The sequence below is a fragment of the Wasmannia auropunctata genome, unplaced genomic scaffold (genome assembly GCF_000956235.1).
Source record: "Wasmannia auropunctata unplaced genomic scaffold, wasmannia.A_1.0 LD335207.1, whole genome shotgun sequence".
In the NCBI taxonomy this organism is placed as follows: Eukaryota; Metazoa; Arthropoda; class Insecta; order Hymenoptera; family Formicidae; genus Wasmannia; species Wasmannia auropunctata.
Genome location: NW_012027683.1, coordinates 280,089 through 302,378, shown reverse-complemented (window position 1 = coordinate 302,378; position 22,290 = coordinate 280,089). Strand labels below are relative to the sequence as shown.

The 22,290-nt window shown below is 41.7% G+C and overlaps 3 protein-coding genes across 5 annotated transcripts; 2 read left to right on the top strand and 1 right to left on the bottom strand.

Annotated features, from left to right (window-relative positions):
* The first annotated feature begins 595 nt into the window (after window positions 1–595).
* Window positions 596–4,232, top strand: LOC105457566 (FAST kinase domain-containing protein 5). Its single transcript, XM_011702306.1, has 7 exons — window positions 596–2,198; window positions 2,265–2,426; window positions 2,525–2,677; window positions 2,815–3,037; window positions 3,159–3,245; window positions 3,333–3,635; window positions 3,998–4,232. Exons 1-7 carry the CDS (start codon window positions 1,174–1,176, stop codon window positions 4,073–4,075), a joined length of 2,031 nt encoding a protein of 676 aa, XP_011700608.1. The 5' UTR covers window positions 596–1,173; the 3' UTR covers window positions 4,076–4,232.
* Window positions 4,112–7,057, bottom strand: LOC105457567 (mitochondrial ornithine transporter 1). The gene is made up of 5 exons (XM_011702307.1): window positions 6,726–7,057; window positions 5,226–5,462; window positions 4,942–5,111; window positions 4,593–4,868; window positions 4,112–4,502 (listed from the first exon to the last, which is right to left on the bottom strand). Exons 1-5 carry the CDS (start codon window positions 6,829–6,831, stop codon window positions 4,329–4,331), a joined length of 963 nt encoding a protein of 320 aa, XP_011700609.1. The 5' UTR covers window positions 6,832–7,057; the 3' UTR covers window positions 4,112–4,328.
* Window positions 7,058–7,887: 830 nt separating this feature from the next.
* On the top strand, window positions 7,888–17,787 carry LOC105457565 (histone-lysine N-methyltransferase SUV420H1-B). Of its 3 annotated transcripts, XM_011702305.1 has the most exons (9): window positions 7,888–8,448; window positions 9,839–10,072; window positions 10,160–10,325; window positions 10,465–10,635; window positions 10,742–10,870; window positions 10,951–11,140; window positions 11,204–11,612; window positions 11,704–13,539; window positions 13,687–17,787. In XM_011702305.1, the coding sequence occupies exons 2-9, from the start codon at window positions 9,858–9,860 to the stop codon at window positions 14,096–14,098; spliced, it is 3,528 nt and encodes a 1,175-aa protein (XP_011700607.1). In that variant the 5' UTR covers window positions 7,888–8,448; window positions 9,839–9,857; the 3' UTR covers window positions 14,099–17,787. The 3 variants fall into 3 exon arrangements, with proteins under 3 accessions (XP_011700607.1, XP_011700605.1, XP_011700606.1); XM_011702303.1 differs by having other exon boundaries at window positions 10,951–11,612; XM_011702304.1 differs by lacking the exon at window positions 7,888–8,448 and adding an exon at window positions 9,277–9,699 and having other exon boundaries at window positions 10,951–11,612.
* The last annotated feature ends 4,503 nt before the right edge of the window (window positions 17,788–22,290 follow it).

The following is a 22,290-nucleotide window of genomic DNA, read 5'->3' as shown; positions in this document are numbered from 1 at the left end:
TGAATCTTTTTGAAGAAATGAAGCCTGCGCGCGATGTTATTACCATAATGTTGCTGATGATTGTCATTATTTTTCTGTATTAGTTACATTATTTTTGTCATCTTCTTTATATAGTAAATTAAAGGTTAATCAGATAGGAACTAAAAATATATACAGGATACTATAAGTAATAATGTAAAAGATTTCAAGGGGTGATTTCTATTACACAAATTGAAGACGAAAACTTCATATGACTTATTTTGTGTGAAACGGTTTAGTTTCAAAGATACAGAGTGTTAAAGTTGAAAAATTTCGCTTTTTCCAAAAATTTCGAAAACTACTCAGGTTATTTTAATAAAACTTCATATACAGTCATATATGAATTAAGTTTTCGTCTTGAATTTGTGTGGAGGAATCACCTCTTAAAATCTTTTACATTATTTAGTTATATTCATCCTGTGTATATATATTTGCAATATTTTATGAATTTATGCTCTTTAAACTTGAAGACTGAATTAGGATGTAATTTATATATATATCCATCATTTACTTTTTACGAAAAGTAATTATGAAATATATATATAATTATTTTCTCCTAAACTTAAAATATCTTTTTATCAAAACAGTGGAAGCATTTTTATAAGATAATTTTTTCGGTAAATGGAATTATTTTTTGCGAAATTATAAGGAGCTTGCAATTTTCATTTGCTGTGAAAGTTGTGAATTTTTTTGAAGAAATGAAACTTTTATTATGATGGTGCTAAGGCGCGACTATCATTATTATTTTTCTATAAATTATAACATTTTATACTATTTTTTTTTAATTAAAGATTAATTGAATAGAAACCTATTTTAAAATATAAAATAAATTACGTAATTCAAATTTCAAAATAGATGCGCGATCACCACGAATTTCACACTTTACATGTAAGATGTCAGGCAATGTCAGGTCGAGAGGTTGCGTCCAAGCATCCCACATGTGTTCTATCTAACCTCAAAATTTTAACGAAGGGAGGAATGTACAATACAATATAACCTCTTTAACCTCCACCAATCCGTAAAAAGCAAATAAAAAGTGAAAAAAAGGATCTACGAAATTTGTAGTGAGTCTCAAACTTTGACAGACGCGAATCATTCACGGCAATTCACGGTGAAATTCTACAACGAATAACATCCTTACGCTCGTCTTCCGCGATGAGCGTGTTCGTGCGGAGGATGGGTCGCCTGCGGTTCGCGTACCCGGTGCTGTTAAGATTCGGCTCGGACAACAGCAATTACCCGCGCCGGGTGCTCGGCGCACCACTGCATCGTGAGCATAACACCCGGAGCGCGGCATTGAACGATCTGACGAAGGTCGAGAGGCTCGATTTCGTCGCCGCCAACAAGAACGATGTCGACGACGTCGCGCAGCAACCGGAGAAGATCCGGGAAAATGACTTTGCCCACAATCTCTTTCTGAACTCGCGGAAATATGCGAGTATCGTGATGCAGCCGAACAAGACGTATGCCTGTGTCACGAACGAGGAAGCGCTGGAAATCCTGAACCGGGATTGGAGCTTGATGACGGGCGCCGAAACGGTGTCCGCCGTCAAGAAGCTGTCCTATAACATTCGTCACAACGCCGACAAGAAGGTCAAGTCGATCGAGCCTCTCAAATACATGCGGGCCTTCGATACGCTGAATATGAAAAAGCTGACCGACGATGAACTGATGACGATGATGTACCACTTGGTGCCGTTCAACGGTAAAAGTCCAGTGAAGAAGTTCGATTTCTACAGCAATCTCTGCACTAGGATAGACAGAGAGTGCATGTTACGTTCCTTGCGACTGTCCACAGACAAGACGCTGTATCTCTGTGACATAATATATCAGATGACGCCCTTCACCCCAAAGCCATATTCTTCTCAATTCATATGGTATTCCATTAGATATTTAGGCAACAAACCTCAGAAGCTTAATCCTCAACACCTGATCCAGATTATGTTTTTTCTAAATATATATCGAAAGCCACCTATAAACATGTACGAGCTCGAGTACCGATTGGAGCAGTGTGTTGATGATTTGTCGATCAATGAGCTAGCTATAGCGGCGTTGGGTTTCTTCAAGACCAGAACGCAGATCAGGAGCACGGATTTCCTGAATCGTATCATCCAGAGGACCATAGCCGAAATAGATGTGGTGAATACCGTGAGCATCGCAGCGATTGTAAAATTAGTACGGTAAGATAGAATTTGTTGTGCTGATTTGCAAACATCTCGATTTCATCTTGGATACTCCACTTCTAGATTCAGCATGCATCTCACAGAGACAAGTCCGCTTCTGGTCCTATTAAAAGCACTGACGCCGTATGAACCGCGTTATACGCTGATGACTCTGGCGCACATCGCGCAAGCATGTGGCCGAATCGCCGTACACAACAAAATGTTTATAAGCCGAATAATCGGAAGGTAAATTTTAATTTTATTTTATTTTTACCTATAACACGCCATTAATATTTTGTGATTGCCATTGATATTTGCGATGCTTATGACTGATTGAATTTCAGATTAAATAAGGAATTAAAGACCGCGAGATTGAAGGACCTTGAAAGATTACTTTACACCTTCTGTATTCTTAATATCAATTCGAGCATCTACGAGAACGTCGTCGAGGAATTGAAAGACACTTGGGATACTACTCGAGCGTGCGAGATAGAAAAGTAATTATCTTACGATAACAATTTTTAAAGTTGCATTATTTAAACCACAAATCATATTCTTCGTTTTTTTTACTTCTTAAAAAAAGAAGAGAGTTGTCCTATTTTTCAAAGATATTTACGAGATTTTCCCGTGGCAGGTATCCATACGCAGCTTCACGTATTCTAGGGTATTTGGCGACGCAAAATGTATTTCCCATGGATCTAATGAAACGCATTATGGCGCCCGAATACGTGAGCAAGACATGCCGTAGCAATTATTTCCCGCGTGAATACCTCGTACTTAATAATAGCCTTCTATTAGAAGCACCCTCGTACGATGGTCCATTCCTTAAATCCGATTTAAAACTTTTGCTGGAGAAGGTACGCAAAGAGAAATGAAACGCTTATAATCGAATTGCTCGCCATACAAACACACATAACGTTCGACGAAAAATAATAATTAATATTAATATATATATTAATTAATTTTGTATAATTACAGAAAGATGACGAGATATTTCGGAAGACTGGCTTGGAGAAATCGAATAGGGGGAATTTGCTTTTCTCGGACGTGCTAGAAACATGTCAGGTACATACATACATATATATCATCGTACAACAGCTAATCTTATTCTTTTGTGTATATTATCTCGTAAAGCATTTCTACCTTTAACAGAAGTTGTTCAACACCACAACGGATATATCGGCCATTCGTCCGTTACCGCACTTTATGACGCAGGACATTGTCTTCTGCTTAAACGAGCAGAACCAACTTGTGCCATCAGAACATTTCCTATCGCAGTTTGAACCAAATGAGATCAAATATGTGAACAAGGAAAAATCGAATAACGTCAAGTGGATCGTCCTCGTCATAGGTCATCATGGATTAATAATAAGGAATCTTCGTGGATCCTTTCCTACTGGACCCTTAGCTGCGAAAATGCGGCAGTTGTCCATAATTGGTTACACGCCAATCATGGTAAGTTTTGTAGAAAATAAATATATTAATTTATGCTAGAAACAGCAATGCAAAAATGCAAAGCGTTATTTTTATAATTTTCCGAACGTTGATATAAGTCTCGAATTAAAAAAAAAAAATTGATTTTACAAATTGATTCTACGTTGATCAAATTCTATTATAACAGTGATTCTATTTCTTTTTTCATCGTCATGATATAGTTATGGTACAAATACTATGATGTGCAATTTAACTAACTATAATTGGCGCATTTTAAAAATTAAATCTTAGTACTTTTAATTAGAATGATTTAAGTAACGCAATTTGCGTGCGTTAATTATAATAATAGGTAACGCAAGAGGGAAAATTTTAATTTTTTGCAGATATCACATATCTCTTGGGACGCGCAAAAATCACCGGAGAAGAAACGTGATTACATCCAAGAACTTGTTTCGAGATAACGCGGCAGAACTGTTCAATAGCGCGCAAAACACATTGCAGAGAGAAATCTCATATACCTTTTATTAGGAAAAATATTTCTTGTAACTGCTATTATTGTCGATGTATATACATACCATCATTCTCTCATATTTACAGATATAGACATTGAATTCATGATTTTACACGTCTAAATAGCAAGTGTTTCGCGCGTAGGACATTTGCGCGGCAGGCGCTTTCACGAAAGAAAACGTGGAAAATGTTGAATGATCGATTTTAGAAATAATCGTACATTAGTTTCTTCGAGTATTCAACGGCGACGAACAGTGTCGCGGTCGCTGGTACCGTTCTGATTAAAGTCGGTGTCAATCCGTTGTACAGCGCGCGGGTACCTTCTCGCCGTGCGATATCCTTGAAGACTATCAAGGCGGGCGTTTTCAAATTCTGCACCTGATCCAAACGGAAGAGATATTTCATTACAAGAGACGAGAAATATAAAAGAAAACCGACGCATCTCTTTTAGTTCTTCAACGACGTTACCTGTACTCTACTTTTGACAACGTCGGCTGGAAATATCGCCAGCCAGAGCATCGCGCCACCGACCGCGCCGGCCACCATCGTCTTTTGCCAGCCGATGTCATCCCTATTCTGACCCTTCGCAGCTAGCAGCTCCCTCGTGGCCTCGTAGCCGCCGAAGAAGAAGAAATAGCCAGGCATTTCGCGGGCTATCGTCGACGAGAGGCCTGTGAACATGCCTCTCACACCTTGCTCCCTAAGGATCTGCCTCGTCAAACTCCACGGTCCTATGCAAGGCTTCTGAAAAATAACATGTCATCAAAATTACTATAGAAAATTTTTAAACAATTCGTTCATTCGAATTATTATTCACCGTGGACTTTGCCGTGGCGGTTACCGCTTGCGCCTGTTCGACCTCCCTCATAGCCTGCAACTTGCACTTTATCAATTCCGTCGGGCACAGCGTCAGCGAGGAAAAAAACGCGGCAAAGAAGCCGGCCGAGGCGTTGCTGAAAGAACTCAGTTCTTTCACGTTCTGTACACCTGTAAAAAAAAAAAAGATCAAGTGTTGGTTTAAATATAATTTGTATATTTATACATATATATTATATCTACATATATGTTAATATAATAACATCGTTGTAATTTATGATTTACCTGATAAATGAGCGATCGCCTTTTGACATCCGCCATATGCCGCGAACAATACCGAGTTCTCGGCAACATTGGCGACTACCGCCGGGATCGTTCCGGCGTACAAACCCCTTATGATACCGTCTGTCCTTAACGTGCGCAGAAAACAATTCACCATGCTTTTGTACATGGACGGGAAGGTCTGCATCTTTACCTTCACCGTGTCCAGTGGCTGGCCCACGTAGACAAGCGCTACACCGCCTATTAAAATAAAAATAGAATTTGCTTGCATATAAAAATAAGAGACTTCTCGTATCGAGTGTTTTTCAAGATGACCAAGACGTTTTCGTCGCGAAAATTATTAATCTACTGACAATAAGATATTTTTTCACGCTTGATACAGTTGAGGTACAGGTGAGAAAAATAAAAAAAAATGTAAAGAATATTATTTAAAAATAATTATTCTAGTGTCTATTCTTAACTTGTTTACATATAAATGCTGTAAATAATTAATACTCCGATATTAATTCTTTTAAAGATTTTATCAATAAGAATATTTATCAGTAAATAACATTTCTTGTGACAATGTTGGCGAATTAAAGATAAGACGGTTATAAATTTCTACTTTTCTTGACGAAATTCGGACAGTTTGCGAACGGCCAGTCACCGTACAAAAAAAATGTTAGATATATAATTTCCTAAATAATGTAAAGTATAGTTTTCATTCTTCAATCGTGGGACGTGTTATAAGAACGCGATCTCGTGCCAGTTAGAGTGATTAGAAATTGGACTTAATTGAGTTTATCAGTCAGGTATTTACGTGAAAGATAACGTTACATGACTGATACTATCATTATCTTCCCATCGAATCTACCACAGATAAATGTGTATATATATATATATTATTTATCTAAATATTAGAATATACAGTTTTGTGATAAACAGCGGATAAGCGTTGGGCAATCAGTGTTGGGCAACGTGACTATATGGACAACTGCAAGTTTTGCAACCAAATGATTTATTTTAAATGCATTAAAAATTCAAGTTTTACACACATATTTATTGACATAAAAAAATATTAACAAATTTAAGCTAGACAATCAAATGCTTCCTTCTAAGAAACAAAGATTTCAAAAATTTACACTTATTGCCTCGAACTTTTCAATAATATTTTCATATTTTATAATTTTCCATTTTTACGTTTTTACACTTTTATAGTATAGACGATTTCTTTTGTTTTCAAGATTTCTCCGTGATTTTTTATTTTTCTCGACTTTTATTGTTAGCTATATAGGATTGTTGTTTTGCCGCGAGAGGAAAATTCAGCTCCATAATAATGACGCAACTTTCACGTGCGCTCGAGTAAACTCCGATTTGATCGATGATCGACTTGTCAGCCGTTGTTAACATGAATATATAACAATCAAACTCTTTTTTAATACGCGGAAAGAAAGATGTTCGGATACGCGCGTCAATAAACGGAAAGATATCGGGGAAAAATATCGCGCGGCGCGAGACATTTACCGAGCGAACCGGCCACGAAATCGATCACGCCATCCTTGATGCTCCCGCGGCTGTTTTCCATCGGCACGTCTGCCGCCTCCACGCCGACGATGCTGCTCGTCGTCATCGTCTAGGCGAAAAATTCCTTTCGGCGTGACCACGTGCTTCGTGTCCCGGGCGATAAAACAGACGCGATCACCGCGATCGCCAGCCAGCCGCACGCAACGAGCGATACTGGCGATTTAAGTGTCGTAAGGCATTATATATATATATATATGTTTCTACATATCTCTATAGAAAGAAGCTCATATCGTCGGCCCGTCGAGTGTCGTTCACGTCTTGTCGTCAACAAGGCCAGGTGCGGCTCGAGAAAATCATCGACCCCATCGGAATCGGAAGTTCTCGGAAAGGGAGTTAATTGTCGCGTCTTTTGTTTTTATGCTTGGACGAGAAAAATTCATGCGCCTCTACATTTTAGAAAGATATACAGTACGTGTAATTAAGTACAGAGTAAAATGATACTGGCACTGGAATATTGTTACTCCCTACATACATATAATATAGCTTAAAAAATAAGAATCAGAATTTTTAAACACATAATGGGAAAGAAAGAGCGTGTTTCGTCGCGAAAGAATCTTGCTTTTTTAAAGCAACAGACGGAAAATCGTCCGCTGTGATTGCTATAGCATACGAAAAAGTGCAAGAAAAAATAGCGAGAGATTTTTATTAAGAATAGATGGATGGAACGCCTGGCAGGATACGCAGGCGGGTCGCCATGGAGACGAGGCAGGGCCGCGTCCCCGTGCGAGTAAAAGTCTCCAGGCGGCTGTGTCGGCCGAATCCCTAGACGGTGAGGCGGCGACGCGGACGATTTCGCGGCCGCGTCAGCGGAATCCCGACGCGATCCGCGATCGTTTTTTCATGCGGCACACACGGTTCCGCGAGAACCGGGTACGCACAACGACGCGAGCGTCGCGACGCGAGAGGAGGAGGGAAGAAAAAAAAAATAATAAGAAATCGCCAAGGCGCGGATCGCGTTGCGGCCTGGTTCACGGGGGCAGTTCCGGACGAGACGCGGGGCCCCGCGGTTAGGCACGACGTCGCGACGACATCCCAAAACATGAATTCGCCTCGCGGCCGCGATTGACATCCGACCTCTGTCTCTCTCAGTCTCTCTCTCTCTCTCTCTCTCTCTATCTCCTACTTTTCCGTTTCATCACATCTTTCGGTTTCTCGCACGAGGAAGCGGAAGCGGGAGGTCGAAAGCGCGCCGCCGGAGACGCGGGCCGACGGCTCCGTCGCCGTCGTCGTTCGTTGGGTCGCGCCGAGTTGCGAGAGCGCAGCGCACGTTATAACAGGTATAACGAACAGAACGGAGAGTGAGCACCGTGCCGAGCGCACGTTCACGTTGCGTACGCACACACGCCTGAGAAGACGGGCCAGAGAGACGGGCACGGGCCACAGGGCTAGAGGGAAAGTGTATGCCGTGGGTCGCGTCGCATTGCAACGCACCGTGTTGCCGCGCCGCCGTTGTGCTGTGTGCTTTCATTGTGCCGCCGCCGTGATCGCATCGTGCCGTGGCGATCCTCCCGAGCCTCCTCGTACGGATACTGCCCAGCCATGATAGCTACCGCGAGCGCGTCTCCGCCGCGACGCGTGAGGCACGTCGCCGCGCCGCTCTAGCTTTAGGGGCCCAACCGACCACAAGATGCGAGAGGTCCGTTCTCGGGAGAGCATCCTCGCGGTAAGTAACGGCGTCGTCGACGGACGGACCGTCGTCGCCGTCGCTCGACGGCCACCCTATGTGTGTATGTGTGTGTGTACGTGTGTGCGTGAGTGTGTGCGTCCTGGAAAAAAAGAACATCGCACGGCCTCTGTTCCGTACGGCCTGGCCTTCCTCTTCCGCCCCCGCCATTTAATCCCGTGTTCTTGCGTACGGCGTTCCGCCGTCGTCGTCGTCGTCGTCGTCGTCATCCTCGCCCTAGGACGACGGTGAGACGCCGCGAGAGAGAGAAAGAGAGGGACCGTTATGTCGACGCGCGTCTATAGGTACGCCTATAGGCCGCCCGCCACCGCCGTTGTGTCGTGTCCCGGTCGATACGAAGGGACCCGACGAGGCTCGTCCCGTCCGTGGCGCTGACTTCCGAGGGGGGGAGGGGGGGGGAGAACACAACCCCGATGCTCCGAATACTCTGATGGCGAGACGACGCTGCCGCCGCGACGTCGCGTCTCACGGGGCTCGTTCGGGAGACGGCGTGTTTATTGAGGAACCCGTCCGCGACGGTATCGGGGCTCGGACATCGGGTCGGGGCCCGCTTCCACCTTCGACGGGCGGCTCCTCGTTTCGACCTGGGCTTGGTTTGCCCTCCGGGTTCAGGTTCAGGGTCAGGTTCAGGTCGCGGTGGGATGCGAGGACGTTCCCGTTGTCGTCGTGAAACGTCGCGGAAAAAGGAATCGGGCGTGTGCGTTTAAAAGGGCGGAGGACAGGGGCCGGGGGAAGAAAGGGTAGAGGGAGGGTGGGAGGGAGGAGGGGAGAGTAGACAGGGTTGAGTGTTGACCGTGCCGAGCAGTGTTTTTGACACCTGAGTAACAGCTGAGTAGGCTACGTTAAGTGAAGCGCGATGCTGTCGGACGGCGCGGAGCGTAATCCCTTTGAGAAACGTCGCTAGATCTCCCTAGGCGTAGACGGGAACCGTCGGTCGCGGGAAACTGGACAATGCCCGTATATTCGTGCATGGCATGGCGTTGCGGATCCGTGTGTCCTACGTTTTCGTTCGCGTCCTACGTTAGCTACGTTTGCGGATCTATGGGAGCCGTTCGTAGGTCCGACGGCGTTTCCTCCCGAATTGGTCGGTTCGGTCGCTTCAGGAAAGCCGCGCGGGACAATAGCGCGATGCAACGCGCACCACCAAGCCCGCTGTCCCGATAGAATTTGATCTGAGGATACATTAACCTCCAATACATTGAAAAGAGATACACTAAGGATACGTTAAACGTACGTTAACCTAAATCTTTTGGGAAAACCTGTTAATCCGCAGCTGAATTAGAGAAGGGAGAAGAATCTCTTCTCGCAGAAGTGTCCTCTTTTTTTTTTATTTCTTTTCCCTTCACGTTCCACCTCATTGTCTGTCCAGTGAAAGTCAGCGTCGCAGAATGGTGGTGGATTACTGCTTGCCGATTCAGACCTCAGCAACTGCAGTGAGAAAGCAGGAGCGAAGGTTAGGTGGCACGGTGGGTGCAAAGATGCAACCCAACAGTGGTGGAGGATGTGGAATGACACCCAAAGAGCTCTCCGACAATGACGACTTGGCTACATCCCTCGTGCTGGATCCCTATTTAGGATTTACCACCCACAAGATGAATATCAGGTACCATTGCGTTCGACCGAAACCGATGTGCGAACGTGCAAAGTCATTTGTACAAATTGTTTGCTAAAATTCCATTCCGTTCGACAGGTACAGACCGTTAAAGGCGAACAAGGAGGATCTCCGAAAGATTATTTGCGAATTTATTCAAAATCAAAATTATGAGAAGGCATACAAGAAGTTGATGGGTGGAGACTGGGGCGCACGGCTGCCTCACACAAAGTCCAAGCAGCAGCAAATCAATCTGGAGAATCACGTAAGTTATAGAGTGCAGTTGCAGTGACAACCGCTTTACAATCAGATTCTGTCTTATTTTAACACGAAACTTGCATTGCTTTTTTGATACAAGAAAAATAAACTGTGTGTGTGTGTGTAATAGTTACTTTCTTTTACAGATCAAGCGATATCTACGAGTTTTCGACAAGGATTCTGGCTTTGCCATAGAGCCGTGTTACAGATACAGCCTGGAGGGACAAAAGGGTGCAAAGATATGCGCTACCAAAAAATGGATGAAGCACGACAAAATTTCCTGCCTCGTCGGTTGCATAGCGGAGCTGAGTGAAAAGGTTTGAGTTTTCGAAAGTGTATAAAGAAGGAAATTTTAATTCGAGTGATTTTTTACATTTTTTTTTTATCTCTATTACTGATACACATCTTTACTTTTGCTTACAGGAGGAAGCGGCGTTGCTGCATCCTGGGAAAAATGACTTCTCTGTGATGTTTAGTTGTCGGAAGAATTGCGCCCAATTATGGTTGGGACCGGCCGCATACATAAACCATGACTGTAGAGCGAACTGCAAGGTAAAGTAATGGACGTCCGAAATTCGATCGCGTGGTTGCGTAAGAATTATTACGTAAATGCAAGAGTATTATTCTCGCAGTTTGTGGCGACGGGAAGAGACACGGCGTGTGTCAAGGTGTTGCGCGATATCGAGGTGGGTGAGGAAATCACATGCTTCTATGGAGAGGATTTCTTCGGCGATAGCAACTGTTACTGCGAGTGCGAGACCTGCGAGAGGCGAGGAACCGGCGCTTTCGCGAGCCAAAAGCCGGGCGAGGAGATGTCGTCTGGTATGCCACGCGCCATATTTTTAGGACAGTTACTTCTATTTTTTTCTATTTTCTATTTTTCAGGCTATCGTCTGAGAGAAACAGATAATCGAATCAATCGAACTAAGCATCGGCAGCAGCCATTGAACAGGAATAAACAGCAAGCCGATACTGCCCTCACCGAGCGAAACGCGGTCCTGGTCGGAAATACGGCCGTCGCGCCGCAATCTCTCAGTATGAAGGAGTTGCGACGCAAAGGACTCACCAAGTACGATGCCGAGTTATTGATCGCGCAGGGCTGCCGTTTCTCGGATATCAACAATCAGCAGCCGACGATCAACAACGGCGAGAATATGCTGCAGACTCGACCGCATCCCTCCGCGATCGCGACTTCCGTCACGAGGAGTCTCCGTAACAAACAATTGTGCAAGTTTGACGGCAATACCGGTGACGGAAGTGCCATCAAGAATACTCAATCGCTCAGAGCGTCCAGGTAACTTATTTAAGCTCCTTTTTTTTTTGTGCGAACAGATGTTCTACTTTTATCTATTTTTAAATTAATCTTTAACTTTGACTTGTCGTAGACTTCACAAGAGAACGGAATCGAAGAAAGGAAAGGTCGGTGTGAAGTCCGCGTCGCCCTGTCTCAGCAATCCCGTTGTGAAAGACACGGAAGTGGCGGATATCGGTCATCGAAAGGAGGATTCCGATAGAGTACCGGTGCACAAGGAGAATTTGTATTCGCGATTGCAAAAGCATCGTCCGACAAACGCGTCGCAGGTGGATCACGATTTCCGCATGGAACAACCACGACAGCGTACCGTGGCGGCGGGATCAAACGAAGACGCTTGCCCGCTGCGACTGACGGAGATGGAAGACACCGGTGAATCGAACGGCGATAGTGACTTGGTGGAGGACGAACGGGGAATACCGGATCTCACCGCGGAAGTCGATTCTGAGACAGATAATATTAATTCTTCCAATTACAAAAAGGGACATTATAGTACAAACGTCTGTGATTCAATCCGATTAAGTTCTACATCTCAAGCCCATGTGCAACAACGCTTACATACCGTAGAATCGATTCCCGAGGATACGAACTGTCGCTCGAGGGACTATCATCATTCTTTGTCACCCGTGCGGCATAAGGAAGGCGAGAACGATCCTTCTTCTGGCGCGGACGAGCAGGCGAATTGCGTTAACAAACGTTCCAAGCCCCATGGCAAGCGGCTTTCCTCGACGGACGAGCAAGACGATCGCAAGACGCCGAACGAGGAGTCGTCTTACGAGGAGGACGATGACAATTCGCCGTCGCCACTGATCGAAGAGAAGAAAACGTTGCAGGTTAACTTTCGAGAGAACGACATCTTGCACGAGATGAGCTCTCGGTCGGATGACGAATGTTGCGATTTGAACTCTGCGAAAGTAATTGTGGTGCAGAAGTACGATGTGGAAAAAGAAGAGGAAAGTGAAGGCTGCGAGAGTCCGATCGCCGTCGACGTGTCGGCGGCGACTCGCTCGGACAGTGTCGAGTTTTGTAGATTGAGCTCCGAGGGAGTTGTGGAAGCGGAAGCGAATGGCGAAAACGTTTTCAAATGTTATAGTAATACAGTTTCGAATGAGGAGGAGGAGGAAGAGGAGGAGGAGGAGGAGGAGGAGGAAGAGGAAGAGGAAGAAGAGGAGGACATTGTGACGAAAAGTGATACGTACGTCGAGAGCGTCGAGTCTGGCGTCAGACCCGCGATGTTATGCGCAACGGAGATGGACTCCAGAATAAATATTATGGACGAAAATAACGCGATGGTCTTTAATAACGTACAGATTATGAACTATAATAGCGGTCTAACCAGCCATACGAATTTAGAAGACAATCACGATCCCGCGTTGATAAAGAGATCGACGTCCAGGCGGAAAGATCACGCTTTAGACGCGTTCTCGAAGTCGTCTCGCAAGTTGCAGAAGAAACTCTCGAGCGCCAAGTCCAAGTTCGGGATATTGTTGGAGGGTGTTCAGGAAGATTTGAAGAGTCACGGCAAGGGGAAGAGCAAGAACAAATCTATCAAGAGTCAAAGGAGGGATCGGCAGAGATCGGCGACAGCCGAGATAGGAGAGGCCGACGACGATTCGGGCATTCAGGGCGATATCTACGAGTTCAGCGAGAAGGAGAGCAATCTGGAAGATATCGGCATACTGTCCATAATAAGACGTGGCAAGCACGAATCTCGTCACGCGTCCTCCTCGATAGCGATGTCGCCTGTGCAGGAGATGCAGTGCAATGACGAGTACAATAAAGCTGAGCCACCGGTGCTGGTTCGAGAAGAACCGTGGCCTCCAACCGTGGCGCAGAGCGAACGTAGCGCGGAATCCAATAGCGATATTCAATCGAAAGGAAACTGTGATGCTGAAAGGAGCTTGGAGCGGTAAATATGCAATGAATATATCGTATATAAAATTATTTCTGTCACTTAAAACAAACGTGTGAACGAGATCTGTAATTTAGAAATGTATTTTAGAAGATTCTCTTTTCTAAGTCGAAATGGTAAATTGGAGGATTTGACCTCTTTCAGATTGACAGCCTACGAGAACAATGGCAGCACGCGAAAGTCAAGCACGACCCCGTCCGAGTGCCAATGGCGAACGAGCAATCCGAGCGACTGTCGAGTTTGTCCTGTCACGCCGGAGAGGACCGGCGGTCGGCTGAAGCTGACGTTACGTATGAAGCGATCGCCCGTGCTGGACGACATCGTCGAGTCCGGCACCAGCGGTATGAGCGAGGACAGCTACGAGCCGGAGTACGAGGTGTTGCGCGTCGAGGGATTGGAGAGGCGCAAACGCCGAAAGAAGCACAAGAGCAGAGATCGCGAGAGACGGCATAAGAAGTCGCGCGAATTGAACCTCGATCCACCGCCGCCGCCCATGAAAAGATTACGCTTGATTCTCGGGAACGAGACTCGCACCATCGATTTAACGCACTCTTAACAGCTATAATTCTACCTGCCGCCGCTCCTTCGACTTGCGCTCCCCCTCCCCTCCCCACCCTTCCATCGTCATGACGTGTAATATCGATTTCATTATGATATAGACTATCTTTTTAAACATAATTAAAAAATGAAAGATCATCCACAAAGTTAGGCCTCCTCGTCCTGCGACACGTGACAGCGAGTTCATGTCGAACTTGAAGATAGTTTTCACGATTAAACTTGATTTAGTGGTAGAAACTAGCATCGTTACATTTTCTGCCTATCTTTGTATCTTTCATCTCTCTATTTTTCTCTCTATCTCTGTCTTGTAGTCACCGTTATTTAAATCTTATCTGTCTTATTCTTGTAACAACAACGAATCTCTGAGGGCCTATCGTAAGTGAGAAAATGCGTAGGTAAAGTTTTAGATCGTGCGCGCACACGTTTCATCCATGTAGAGTTAAATATCGCGTACAAGTCGGTGTCATGGTACGTGTGAATATTTTATCCGGGCATACAGTTCCATAGAGATTAACGAAGTGCTCTAGCATAACTAAAGATGTAATTCCACTTAGTGATTCAATTGGAGCCAAACTGATATTATTATTTTTCGAAAGTTTCGCCCTCTTTAATCAAGAATATCTTTAATCTGATTCCCAAATAAGATGATTTTTGAAAAATTTCTCTTTCTTCCCGCACTTCTTTTTCTCTGGCTAACCGTTTCTTGACAGACTATATCTTGACAAATATATGTAACAGATTGCGTCGATCTTGTACTTCATGAGACAACGTCAAATTAAATCTTCTAAATTGTATCTCAGTAGAATCGTTTTGTAATGAAATTTATTATTGCTGCTTTCCATGGTATTCCGAAATGGAAAAAAAAGGACGAAGGAGGAGGAGGATCCCTATGTATAATAATGATTATCTAACTGATAATTAAAAAAAAATTTAGCTAAATATTAGTTAGCACTTATAATCGCTATTCTCGAACGAAGGGTCAAAAATATCATGTGGAGAACCTTGTAAATATTGCTTATACATATATTATAAGTTTATATATATATATTTCGGTGTATTAAACAATGTCTTTCGATGCGAGTCGCAGGCAGGCACCGCATTGCATATACCATTGTATACGGAATACACCGAGGTCACAATATTGTAGTAACGAAATAAGAACGAGGGTTTCATTCGCGGCAACGTTTTTCGTTATATTACGTGCCGTTAGAAAAATCAGAATGTTCACATAGTAAACGAGGGGACAAAATGCATGCTTGCGCATAAGAGATCATCATCTGTTCCACATCGTTTCTGTTCATCGAAAGTATGATACGTGAGGACTGGAAAAACAAAAACTTGTATTATTTGAAATTTGTTAAATCAGCGCAATTTTATTCTGTATCAGATAAACTATCAGATATTTTTTTTAATTCAATAACGAAAAAAAATGCGAGCTTTGCTTCTGTCAAGTTGGAAAGAAAGTAATATCGTTATTTTAAAAGTTTCAGAGTCAAGAGACTAATCTTTTTTAGATAATTCAATCGGAGATTGATCTCCGGTGTTTAAGAAAAATCGTTACAAAGCAGTATTACTTCATTTCCAATCCGATATCCAATTTTTCACGTTGCTAGAACACTCACCATAGAGATCACTGAAATTTTCAAAATCAGAAATGTGATATTGCATAAGTTCGGAAAGAGTTTCGTATGAAATAAAAGTTCTACGACGCACGTGCGATACTTGTTCATTAGAGTTAAAATTCTTTTACTGGATTTTACTGGACGAATGGGCCGTTACTGTCCAATGCTATTAATGCCAATGTCATTTGGTATTTTTAATATGTGAATTAACATAAAATGATACAAAGAAATTAAATAATAAAAGAGAAAATTATCGTTACGCACTGAGCGAGCTACAGGGAATTGTAAGAAATGATTTCGCTTTGTGCTGTATATAACGATGAAAAATTCGTACTGCAGAAAACAATAGATTATACGGTTCATTAATTTTTTTTTTCGAAGAAAATTGCTCGCACGTAAAACACATGGGCACACAGAATTATAGAAAAATCATTTGTACATTGATTATTTATTGCACATTTACAATAATAGATTAGTTGTACGAAGATGAAAGTGCGGGATAATAAAATTAATTTAAATTTAATATTAATATTTTAATTAATGTTAATCTAAATTATTGCACTCTTCATTAATGTTATTTACTATTTCGCCAAATCTTTGCATGAGCAATTCTCGCCGAATTGAGTCCTTTTCACCAGCAAAAAGTGCAACTATAGTTGTGATATTCATAAATCCTATAAAGAAGATGTTAATCTTACTCCTCTTTCCCCCACACGTTATATAAATATATATCAGGATAATAAATTTAAAAAAACAAATTAATTCATTCATAATGTTTTTAATGGACAGCATTTTTAGGATTGATTGCACCGTAAAAAAATTAATAACTAGCAATTGCTTAGCTCATTCCAAATCTCTATGTAGAAAGAAAATTTAATTGGAAAATAAATTGAGGAGCATTAACCGATAGCAGCTGATAACAATTTTAATTAACAATAGGAGATTTGGTGCATTCGAGTAATTAATAATTAACAAGCGATTGATCGTAATTGATAAGTCAGTTAATTAAATAGAAAGAAATGTGTTCACACGAAACTGTCTGATTCTCGTCTAAAAAAAATAATTATTTATATTATATGTAATTGATTTTCTATTATTAAAACTGATGTGTGTGAAAGAGGATCCTGTTTTTAATTTTTAATATCATTTCAAGATCACTTGAAATTAAAGGGGTCTAAAAATATGTAACATGAATTTGTAAATGAGACTATATCTAATCACTTAAGAAGCGCGATATAATATATAATTCAATAACTGTTTGCCGATACAGCTTGACCGTAATCATAATGGTTCGTCAACGCTGCATGATCGTAGCGGCCCATTTCGAGATATTTCGTATGAGAAGCGAACGAGGGAAGATCCATTCGATTTTCCCTTTATTCGCGATTTGCATGCGATTGTGCAACGAGTCTCGCAATCGACTCGAAACGTTTTTTTTTTTTAAGTTATGGGAGAGAAAAGACGAAGGAGAAAAGGGAACAGATATGAAAGGAGAAAATTTCTCGAATTTCTTCTTTTATTCGCAACAAAAGTTTTGCATCGCAACATTTTATTTCTCATCATTCAGCGATATCATTTTGTTTTCTGCAATCCGTCGCACGCAACGCTTCCTCTCCTCCCCCCCTCTTCCCACCTCATTCGTTATCGGCAGAATTTTTGTCTCACTGCCATTAGGAGAATGATGTTAATTCGTACGTTTCGATTAATCGCTCGCGAGAGTAAGGCGTGTAAGAAGAGTCGCATAAAAAAGTCGCATCCCCTGCGCTGCAAATAATCATTGTTATAGGCGAATTTCGTATAATATGAATCGTTGCGAATCGAGGAGGACGATATTTTGTGAGTCTCTCCTCCGAGAACCGCCCAGCGAGGAAGAAAGATGAAAAAAAAGGAGGGAAGCAGATGAAGTTTTTTTTTCTCTCGTAGAAGACTCGCAGCCGCGCGCGGCGCGTACATTGTAATTATACATATTATCTTATTTGTTGAGCGACAGATATATAGAAATGTACATTGTCATTATTATTTTCTACGGATTAAGGAATCATAATAAATGAATCGCATAACGTAATTATGTCTCTTCAGTCATTTCAGGCTCTATTTTTCCGCTGTAGTTTTTGTTCTTTTCAAAATGATTAAATGAAAGATTGCGTCTAATTATCAGCTCAAATTTTACATTCTTTATATCTTGATCTTTCTCGAAATATGTTCAAATTTTGCGCCTTACAGGATGAAGTAAACAGTAACTTTATTGATGATTGGTAAAATTAAATTAAATTGTGGTTCATATCATTTACTGTAAAGTTACATAGTTAAAAAAAATCATACATTAACACGTATCAAATTGTTACTAAAAATAATTATGATTTTTTAACTGTATAACTTAAACACAGTAAATGATACGAACCACAATTTAATTTAATTTCACGAGTCATCAATAAATTTTTATTAATTCTTAGTTTCTCTTATTTTGTCTATAAATACATATATTACTATTTAAACTATATTACTGACTGAAATTATACATGTCTAAAATACAATGTCTAAAAGATTCTAAATAAGACATTTTAAGACATCTTAAAATAGTTTCAAAGACGTCATAAATCGGGACTTAAAATATTTTTTTAAAATATACAAATGTCTTTGTGAAAATTCCATGAGACACTTATGTAATTTGAAGATATCTCTTGGACGATTTTATGATGTGTCCTAATGTTCTCTAGGGATGCTCGGACAATAAATTTTGCTCGAAATTAGACTCGATCAATCGAGTCATCGATAAGTTTGACGCCACTTTATACGGTGTTCGCCTCATTTTATCGCCTGTTATATTAGTGGTCCGGCTGGAGAAGTGATAAATAACGTTTACTCAAGGGGATACTAACAATGTACCGTCATCTACTAAAATACACGGCTCTCGCACGGCTTTCCGGAAAGTCGATACAGTTCGACCAACTTTTCCTCTATTATTGCGAAGCGCGCGAACAGCGAAGAGAGCCGACAGGACTCATTCGCGAGAATTGACTGCTCATCAGATAGAGAATAAACCCGTGTATGCATTCCGCGCGCGCATTCTGCGGGCGCGGATGCTGCGGAGCGGAATTTTAACGCGACTTCCGGACCTCTCTCTCTCTCTCTTTCTCTCTCGCGGTCGATTAAACGGGAACGCGTTACACGCATCGCCTAGTAAATAGCAATCGCGTGTATAACGTCGCGAACACGTCGGGAATGCTTTCCAAGAATTGTCGGCTGACGCATAAAACGCTGGGCGTTTGTACAACGTTGTATATAATTATCTAATTTCATTCTGCATAAGCAATCTCGCGGAAGGAAGGTGGTACATTTGTATCCATTTAAGTTTTTCCAAGTGGGAGCTTATCTTTCATCGCCTCGAGTTTATCTGCTTCAAGTTTTTCCGACGCGATTTAAAGGAAGTGACGTTCGAGAACCAATATCGCGATGCGAACTTTTACGAGAAAAGTAATAAGACACGGCTTCGATTTTCCTACGAGTAAGATCGATTCAAATTCGCTCACACAATCGACATGGCGAATTAATTTCCCTTTCCCCGTTTACGTTACTGCAGCTGATCAATCAGAATCCATTCGGTGTCAATCCCGCCAGAATCGTGGGAACGACGTATACGGGGCGCGATTAAAAACGCTTTCCAACCGCTCCTTTTGTCATCAGCACGGGGGATCGAAATGGGAATCACGCGAGGCTGGCTCGCCGTCCGCAGGAGAGGAGACAACGGCGAGACGAGGCGGCGCGTTTGCGCTTCGTCGTCGGATAATATTAAATCGTCGGCGTGTACGCCTATTATTGCGTGACGGTCGGTTACGGGCAACATCGCGCGAATGCCGCTGTGTTGACACGCACACATCTCGCCGGGTGTGACCTACATGATTCCATTATGCAGCGCAAGTATACCGCTGTAGATAGACAACGACGCGCGCAAAGAGGGTCGATCTCGCAGCGAGAGTCCCCTCCGCGTGGCGTTTAGCAGTCAGGGACGTTATCCGCCGACCGATCGTATATTTAGGGAAGACGCCGGAGGTAGACCGCACACTGCTGGACCGCGGTAGCTGCCGGATAGGAAGCGGTTACCGGGGGGAACTATTAGCAAATTCTCTCCGCGGCCGCACACACCGTCCGGCCCTAGAAATAATTGCTCTACCCTATGTTGAAATGTTGACGAACCCCATTGTCGAATGCCGTTCTCATGTTGAATTGATAGATCGATATAGTTAATCAAAATGAAACAGGTCGCATCGTTTGATAATGAATGCTGATATCAATATTTTTACACAGATTAGAGGCAGTGAAAATAACAACGCGGCAATTACTCGCATTGATTTTAATTAATTCATTTCGCGGAAATATTTTTCCTTTATCACCGGCAACGATACTTAATACTTTATATAATTTATAATATCTAATTGCAATTAATATACTCATTTTAATTCAACGATTGAAAATTTTCCTGATCGTCATACCGATCAATCAAATTCAATAATTATTGATATTTATTTGCTCAGTTTTTTTCACAGCGAATAGTGGCAGATCGACGTTGGTTGCGCGACAGTTCTTATTTTGTCGCGTGACCGTCGCACTGCCAATGTTCTTTTTTTTTATGGATAATATTTCTGTCCCCGCGACTTTACATAATATCGGGAGAAAAAGAGAGGACGCGTGGCAGAGAGTCGAAGAGTGACTTAAACTGTCCGTTATAGGTATATATGTATAAACTAATACTTCTTACAGTGTAATTTCGTGATCGATCGTATATGTATATCCTATAAAAATACGCATCCCTTATGTATACGCAGTAATGTACGCGATAACAATAATGTTGAGCGACTTTTCGCTACGTTTCATCCTAATTTCCCTGAGGCATAATGCGTGTGCTATTCTGCAAACAATTATCGTTTAATAAATTTTATCTGATAAAATTTTATTCGTGAAGTTTATATTAAATTCAATCTTCTGCGTTGTGTCTTATTACGATAATAATATTTTCCTAGTCCTCTCGGATCTGCCACAAATAGTTTGAGGCTGTTTGAATAAAACATTCGTTATTATTCACAAAATTGTTATTTAATGTGTAACGTTATATATATTATTATTTCAGTTATTGAAATAATAATTCAGTTATTATTTCTGTTAACAGTAATAATACCAATTATACAGCGACACTTCTTTGTTAACAGAATTTTTACTTAAAGATAGATGAATGCAATTCTTTTGGAACGTAGAAAGGTACGAAGTATTGACACGTGAGAAGAAATCAAAGCAACAAGCTTATCCGATTTTCGATCCCCCATTTAGCAAATAAATTCCACTCTCCTGTGTAACGCTAAACGACTGAATATGCACTCTTTAAACTGGATCGGACCCGAAGAAGCCAAACCTCGCAGAAAAACGTAAATGGTTATCTCTTATAACTTTATCTTTTTACGAAATTTACCGTACGTTAAACTCACTACGCTTTACGTGAACCACTGTCTGAAACAATAATTACACTTTTCACATTTTGAGAAAGTAAGATTATTCGTGTGCAATTGTAAAAAATAAAATTGTTAGTTATATGTGTAGGTATAGATACGTACAGAGAAATCTATAACGTATCTATAGATAATTTATATAATATTTAGTTACATTACGTAAAAAAATAAATTCATGTGCGTAAGAATTCTGTTATAGTTAATTTCTATATTGCCGCCGACATATGTATATCTGTTTGTACTAATTTTACTTTTGCCGTTCTCTCTTTTTCTCCCCATCGAAGGGAACAACTACGATAATCACGTTTCATTGCAAAGGGCGAGAGGATGATGCGCGATAAAGAGCGAGGCGTTCTTTGCTAAATCATCCGCTTCTGTGCCCCGCGAGCTACAGAGAGTAAACTCGACGGTCCCCCCTCACGCGACATGCGAAAGTGGGTCGACTGAAATAGGTCGAAAATAAATTTTTCCGCCGACCGTCGTCGTCGTCGTCGTCGTTCTGAGGAAGTATTTTCCTTACGCGAGTGGTCCGCCGATTCACGCATGTATCTTCCGTCTCCATTACTTATCTCGTTCTTCTTGTTCCAGCGCCAATTCCGCGCTCTAATTGATGAAAATCTCACGAGGGAAATACAGTCTTTTTTCTAAAAGGCTTGTTACTGAAAAAGTTCAAGAAAAAAGGACGTTTCTAGATGTCTCTGTTACTGCAAGAAATATCAAATTCATCATAGAAATTACAATGCAGCAGCGACAATAGTAATCTGATTTATACTGCAAAGAAAAATTTGCATTAATTATGTAATTTATATTAAGTTATATAACTTTGTAATTATGTAATCTATTCGCTCGAAGCTTACATCGCATTAGTATATAGTTATATATAAATATATCAATTGGAATGAATTTTGTAATAAATTTTTTTTTACTGATCTTGATATTTATACAGTTTAATAAATTAATCGCACATAAATAAAACAAAAGATGTAAATTAAAATTGTCTGGATGGAAAGATGACAAATTTCGAATCTGGGTTGCGCGAAAGAATATATGAATTAGTTTTACTACTGCGT